This window comes from Hippocampus zosterae, chromosome 5 (assembly GCF_025434085.1).
Source record: "Hippocampus zosterae strain Florida chromosome 5, ASM2543408v3, whole genome shotgun sequence".
NCBI lineage: Eukaryota > Metazoa > Chordata > Actinopteri > Syngnathiformes > Syngnathidae > Hippocampus > Hippocampus zosterae.
This window is the reverse complement of record NC_067455.1, coordinates 7328469-7335989: the sequence shown is the minus strand read 5'-3', so window position 1 is coordinate 7335989 and position 7521 is coordinate 7328469. Positions and strand designations below refer to the sequence as shown.

The following is a 7521-nucleotide window of genomic DNA, read 5'->3' as shown; positions in this document are numbered from 1 at the left end:
CATCCACTCACTCGTCAGCCTGCCGCCATGACTCCCGGATTAAGGATTACCCGGACGGCGCGCACTGGGAAACACGGGATTACACCCTGTGTGTGTGTGTGTGTGTGTGTGTGTGTGTGTGTGTGTGTGTGTGTCATTTCAATATACTTCATGCGTGAATCTAATTTTTTTCTAGAAAATAAATTGTACTTGTAAAAATGCAACTTTCTTCGAAGTAAAATTTTTTCTTCTAAGAACATATTTTTTTCTCTTAAATTCTTGAAAAAAAAATTCTGATTCTGTTATTCTGTTGGTGTGATCCGCCCCCCAACCCTTTTTTGTAATAGGACTACTCCTTTGTGTAGAAGCGCAAAAATCACAAGTGCCGTCATGTCTGTCCGCACTTTGTAATGAAGTACAAAAAAAATGGTCTTTCTTTGTCTTCTTCACAAGCCAAACAAACCCGTGGAGCTTGACAAAACCTTACAAATCACGATACTATACACACAAAGTTGGCTTGCAGCCTGACTTGTGACAATAGCGATGTCATTACCTGGAGCACACGACCCTTTAACAGGAAAATGTTGTAATTAAACTCACCAAAACTGTCACGTTGCGAGGTGATGGTAGACCCCAAAAAGCAGGCAGGAGGGGGGAGCAGGGTGTATTTGAAGAATTGTATTTAAAACAAAGAAAACTAAATCCAAAACACACAAAGTCCAAAGTATCAAACAAAAACCATGACTAAAGCTAAAACATAACAATGAACTAAAAATGACAGAAACCAAGAGCAAACAGCAACACAACTAATTACCAAATGACCAACAGGTGTGCAGCTGCCAGGGGAGCCCTACAGTGCCACCTGTTGGTCCCTAAACCGAATCATGACAAAAACGTGAAATTCATCTTATAATGAGTGAACCTCAACTGTAAATTAAATCGAATTAAAAGCAAAAATTAATTCAATCATTTATTTAACCCTTTCGGGTACAGCGGTTACTACATTTTAATTTTGATATGTAAAATATACCAAAAAACATTTTTTTAAATATTTGATTGAAAATATTCATTCATTCATTCCATCTTCCGAGCCGCTTGATCCTCACTAGGGTCGCGGGGGGTGCTGGAGCCTATCCCAGCTGTCTCTGGGCAGTAGGCGGGGGACACCCTGAATCGGTTGCCAGCCAATCGCAGGGCACACAGAAACGAACAACCATTCGCACTCACACTTACACCTAGGGACAATTTAGAGTGTTCAATCAGCCTGCCACGCATGTTTTTGGAATGTGGGAGGAAACCGGAGCACCCGGAGAAAACCCACGCAGGCCCGGGGAGAACATGCAAACTCCACACAGGAAGGCCAGAGCTGGAACCGAACCTCTGCACTGTGAAGCCGACGTGCTAACCACTGGACGACCGGGCCGCCCCAACTGTAAATTAAATCGAATTAAATGCAAAAATTAATTCAATCATTTATTTAACCCTGTCGGGTACAGCGATTACTACATTTTTATTTTGCTATGTAAAATATACCCAAAAACACTTTTAAAATATTTGATTGAAAATAAAAATTTCAAAATAAATATGCACAAAATTCATGTGCACATGCTGCTGCTGCTGATGGCGACAATGACATTGCTCCATTGCTTAGTTTGACTGTGGCGTGCTGATGGTGGAAAATATTGCAGCCCGGCCCGGCAACGGAGAGGAGCGGGGCGATGATGACACAGCGGCTTGCGTGGCACGAGCCGGCGTTCGATCACCGCACGCCACCCAAGAGCCTGGCGTTAATTCACTGTGACATCCTTTGCTTGTTGTCTGTGGGCCTCCCTCATCATCACCCCAGCTGGGTGAGTCCCTGGGGGGCCTGGGGGAGAGGTGGAGTGCGGCCAGGCTGGGGGAGCTGGACAGATGGGTGTGCGTGTGCGCGCGCGTGAGAGGCTCACGGTCCACTGGCTGGCCTCTGAGTCACGTTTGAGTGTGCAGTGATGTCATCTTTGTTTGGACTTGCGTGTCCAAGCAAGAAAGCTGGCGAGCGGAGGAGGGAGGGGGGAGTTGAATTGTGGGAGATGCTGCATCAGCTGCACATGTATGTGTCCATAAAGGCTGGATACATGATTAAAAAACACACACATAAACACACACACACATACTCCACACATACTCCTTAAAAACAAATCCGTTGTATGAAATTGTAACATTGATGAATAATGTTTTCAATGTGATTTCCATCATTTTTAACGCAGAATTTAATGCGCTTTGCAAAATTCAGGTGAGCTCGATTGGAATAGTTGCGCATTGCCATTGATTTCAATTTCATTGATTGGTTATGCATTATCTCTTGTGGTTTAAATCTGTTATCTTCGTCGAGCACGTGTTCTCTTTTAGCCCAGAAAAAGAAGGCAAGGGGAAAAGGGTTTGGTGAACGAGGAGACTAAAATCTTGCTAAATTTGACACAAGAACATAAAGCACCAAAGCTACCAGTTGTTGAAATATAACCCACCAAATTGTTGCACTGCTTTTCCATGCCGTGATAACGAGGTACTTGCTCAGCTATTGATCAATGTGTAAATCTAACTGTATTCATGGTCATCCATTAATTTCACTGGGGAATGATGAGGTGAGATACAAGTAGTCTGAGTTATGAGCCTGGTCACGGAACAAATTAAATTTGTATGTCAAGGCACCACTCGTATTTGGAATATCCATTCCTTTTGGATTATTTTCATGGAATGTGTGTTATTACAGGAAAAGTAAGGATTTGGGAAATTACGGAAATAATTCCCAATATATCCTAAATTAGATGAAAATTTTGAATTTTGAATGGTTTGGGTCGGTCCAAAAACGTAGAAGGAGTCGAAATTAGGAAAATAGCATCATAATTAAAAAGGCGTTTTGGGTGTTTGAAAACATTCATGCTTTTAAACACAATGAAATCTGAGTGTTATGCTTTCCGACCTTCAACTGTCACTTGAATGCGCCTGATGTAACTTGTATTCTGATTTCCGACCCTTGAGGGTCCATGAAGGCATCGCGTTGCTCGCCTGCTCTGTTGTTGTTGTTTTTTTTTCTAATCTTCCAGAAACATGAAAGGAGTCGATATTTGGAAAGTAGCATCATAATTAAAACAAATGTGGTTTTGGTGCTTAAAAACATATTCGTGCTGTTAACCACAGTAAAATTAGATTGCTATGCTTTCCGACCTTCAACTGTCACTTGAATGCGCCTGATCTAACTTGTAATTTGATTTCCGACCCTCGACAGCCCTTGAAGGCACCGCGTTGCTCGGCTGCTCGGTTGTTGTGTTGTTTTTTTGTAACCTTCCAAACAGGCGGCGGCTTGCTGTGATGCATTTGTGATTGCTCGGCTCCTCTTTTATTGACACTTTCTGATGGGACCCGTTGCCTTAATTGCTCCACCAGCCGCATACATTTCGTTTTAATTGTCATCGGATAACAACGAGACAGAGAGAGAGTGAAGAAGAGAGTCTGGTACGTACTTTGGAAAAAGTGTGACTTGAATGTAATGTTTACTAGCTTAGCCGATTAGCGTTGACTTTCTCACCCGAGAGCGAGTGTCAATGTATCCAACTTGTGAACTTTGAACGTTCGATAACTCTCCCGGAGGAAAACAAGAACGGATCGATAGATTTTAGGTTTGTGTTGAAAAGATAAAGTGGAAAAAAAAGTTTACTTCAAACCGCGATGGAATGGAAGAGCTAACTTTCTGTCGAAGCTAGGCTAGCCGAACGTTAGCAACAGTTGGTCTCATTTGGAATTAAACGTATTAAGTTAATTTTCGTTGAACAAATATGTCAGTTTAAATTAGAAAAGTTGCATTCGGGCTGGTTTAAGAGCGATTGTTGTGAAATACTGAATTGGAAGTTTAATCACAATTGAGGACAGCGTGGTACGCTAGTGGTTAGCGGGTCTGCCTCACGGCTTTCAGGATCGGGGTTCGAATCTCTGCTTCATGTGCGGAATCGGCTTCACGTAAGACTCTAAATTGTCCATTGGTGAAAATGCCAGTGTGAATATTTATGTTTATGTGGTCTGACAATTAGGGCTTATTTCAGACTCTATTTTGATGTCATACGTGAGTTAAGAGGCCATCGATTGGCTGGAGAACGGCCAAACTTCGTTTTTGATAAACCTCAAACGACTTCCTTTCTGGAATATTCTGTGTTTTATTGTTTAAAATATGAACATGCTTTAGGAGTGTAGCGAAAGTGTGATCGAGACGCCTCATGAGTCGTCTTCCTCTTTCAAAAGGGAAGTTAGTTGCATCTGATTGAGTTGCAAGAAAGAAAAGTTGTACCTCCCCCCAGGGAGCTTGGCTGGCTGACAGGCAGGGGCTGCTAAGCTACTTAGCACCCACAAACATGCCTCTTACAAAGAGCTTTACACTCAACACATCCTCTGCAATCGCCTTCTATTACTTCCCAACGAGTCGGCTTTTGACTTTTTCCGACGTCACAACCAGGAGTGACAAAATAAATATGATGGACTGAACAGCAGAGAGCGGGCAAACGCCCAACATGGCCTCTAGTTGGTTGATTGGCTGTCTCATAAGGGAGGCAGTGATGCTTGCTGTGTTCGGGCGCGGGGCAACAGTGCGTGTTTCCTCCTTTCTGTTCATCCGCAATAAAGTCATAAAAGAACCAAACACCATGAATGATTTTTTGTGATAAAGAAGTATATGTTGCAATGACAAGAGACAAATGAGAGTTGTTGAAATAAAGGTGGCTGCCTGTACACTTAGGGGAATGTGTTACCAAGGCCACAGTTAAGTTGCAGTTTCTGTACTATGGACGAAGGGTGACGCGCGCCATGTAATCTGCAGCCATTTATACACCCTGCCATATTGGATTATGATTACACAAGGAGCAGCGGTGCTGGAAAAAGGAAAAGGGAGTGTTGGGGGGTGGGGGGTGGCGGCAGATGATCAGGTCGATCATTGAAGCGCGCCTCGCCCTCCTCACCTGCGGTCCCGACACTTTCACAGCGCGTCGAGCTGACTTTCCCTCCGACTGTCTGGTGAACAAAAACTCATTGTTTTGCCGTTGTAAAACGACCTCGTTCGAATGATATCTTTTGTTAATTAAATGCCTTAATGCGGCTTTTTGTCACCGTCCTGGATTTATTCATATGAGTTTGAATACAGTGTGAAAGTATTCACAAAGCTTTTTTGGCATGTCGCATCGCAAAATTTGAAAAAATAAATAAATAAATCACGCCCTCAAAATTCGACATGCAACACACCCAATTTATCGGATGAACAAAACAGAAAAATTAAATTACTCATCCTGTGTGTGTGTGTGTGTGTGTGTGTGTGTGTGTGTGTGTGTGTGTGTGTGTGTGTGTGTGTGTGTGTGTGTGTGTGTGTGTGTGTGTGTGTGTGTGTGTGTGTGTGTGTGTGTGTGTGTGTGTGTGTGTGTGTGTGAGAACGTGTGAAAGAACCAGGGCAAAAGTGGTGCTTTTCCCTTCCTGTCATATTGAGGCACAGAAAAACAAGGGTGGATTTCAACGAGATCCTTGATTCAATCCGCAACGATCCGAAGACGTGTACGGACGTGCGTCGAACCAATCGGACAACTTGATTGTTGATCTGTGTTACAACTTGACGTGAATTAAAAGAAAGAGAGGGGAAGGGTGGAACGCTCACGGCCGTGAAGAAAAAGAAGACAAAATGGTTCGGCTGAAACATGCCTCGAATCTCAACGTTGATCGGTAGAGCGCATGAAAGTGATTTTCAGGCTCTTTTAAAAAGTTTGGTCAAGCTCCGTCTGTGGAGCTGATGGAGATTTGAGTTCTACGTCCGGGCGACGACGAAAACTCAGTTGCCTCATCATTCTTGCGAACCGCGTAAATGAGATTAACATTTCTTAGGAAGTGGACAAAATCTCAAAGAGGAGGTTCTCTTGCAATCACCCTAGAAAAATGCGACCAAAATGTTTGCTTCAAACCCAAAATGGCACAAATTGCCTTTTTGAGGTGTTGCTTCTTGTTTTTGTTTTTTTTGTTGGACGTGCCTGCCAAAAGTAATTTTGAGGGCTGAATTTTGGGCTCTCTGCCACCACCCTAGTCAAGCATGAACTTTCATCGGGAAAATTCCGTTCCCGAAGCCACATGAAAATGTTCAGGCCTGTTTATCATGAATTGAGCCACCCAAAAAAAATCTCAAAGACACACCAAGTGTGCCTTGACGGTTTGAAATCGCCAATTTTGCGTCATATCCTAACGTGATTTAATGTGGGCGCAGGCCGGGCCAAGATGGTGGACCGCCTGGCCAACAGCGAGGCCAACTCCAAGCGGATCTCGGTGGTGGAGGGCTGCTTCGGCGCGGCGGGCCAACCCCTGGCCATCCCGGGCCGCGTGCTGATCGGCGAGGGCGTACTCACCAAGCTGTGCCGCAAGAAACCCAAAGCGCGCCAGTTCTTCCTCTTCAACGACATCCTGGTCTACGGCAACATCGTGCTGCAGAAGAAGAAGTACAACAAGCAGCACATCATCCCGCTGGAGAGCATCACCATCGACACGGTGCCCGACGAGGGCGAGCTGCGCAACGGCTGGCTCATCAAGACGCCCACCAAATCCTTCGCCGTCTACGCCGCCACCGCCACCGAGAAATCCGAGTGGATGAATCACATCGGCAAGTGCGTCCAGGAGCTGCTCCAGAAGAGCGGCAAGGCGCCCGCCGGCGAGCACGCCGCCGTCTGGGTGCCCGACTCGGAGGCGGCCGTCTGCATGCGCTGCCAGAAGGTCAAGTTCACGCCCGTCAGCCGCCGCCACCACTGCCGCAAGTGCGGCTTCGTGGTGTGCGGGCCGTGTTCCGAGAAGAAGTACCTGCTGCCCAGCCAGTCATCCAAGCCCGTACGCGTCTGCCAATTCTGCTACGGCCAGCTGGTGGCCGGCGGACGCTCCGACACAGTCTGCGGCCGCGCCGGGGATTTCCGCGACGTCTCGGACGAGGACGACGACGATGACGACAGCAGCGACTGAGGATGGGGGGGGCGCCTCTCACCCCGCACTGACTCCGTTTTGAACTGAGACTCTTGCTTGCTCGCCATGTGCGGTTACCCCCGTCACGCGATGAGGAGGGTGAGGTCAAAGTCATATACTATGAGAATAAAGGAGAAAAAAGGAATTTGTTCAAGTCAAATGATTATTTTATTGGGCGGGGGGGGGGGGGGGGGGGGGTCCTGCATTTTGAGGAAAAATATATTGAATGTAAATTTTCCCAGAAAAAAAATTGCATTTCTTTCACGAAAGTCATTCTCGAGAGCAGCTATTTTTTCCCCTGAGAACTATTTTTTTTGGAGAATAATTAAGAAAAGAATAAAGTGAAGTATTTTCCCAAATTGGAAAAGTCATTTCATTTTTGTTGACCCAAAAGAATTTTAAAAAACATATTTTTTCAAGAGAGTTCTATATTTGAAAAGTTGCATTTCTATTCAGGAAAGCCGTTTTAAAATGGCTAACTCACTCAAAATATTTTTTTAAAATGTGAATGAAATATTTTGAATAAATATCTTTTTTGTC

The 7521-nt window shown here is 44.9% G+C and overlaps 1 protein-coding gene across 1 annotated transcript; it reads left to right on the top strand.

Annotated features, from left to right (window-relative positions):
* The first annotated feature begins 3279 nt into the window (after window positions 1–3279).
* plekhf2 (pleckstrin homology domain containing, family F (with FYVE domain) member 2) lies at window positions 3280–7334 on the top strand. The gene is made up of 2 exons (XM_052066371.1): window positions 3280–3471; window positions 6242–7334. The coding sequence occupies exon 2, from the start codon at window positions 6253–6255 to the stop codon at window positions 6979–6981; it is 729 nt and encodes a 242-aa protein (XP_051922331.1). The 5' UTR covers window positions 3280–3471; window positions 6242–6252; the 3' UTR covers window positions 6982–7334.
* The last annotated feature ends 187 nt before the right edge of the window (window positions 7335–7521 follow it).

Coding starts and splice junctions, on each gene's coding strand:
- plekhf2 (XM_052066371.1), top strand. CDS start 6,253: ATGGTGGACCGCCTGGCCAACAGCGAGGCCAACTCCAAGCGGATCTCG.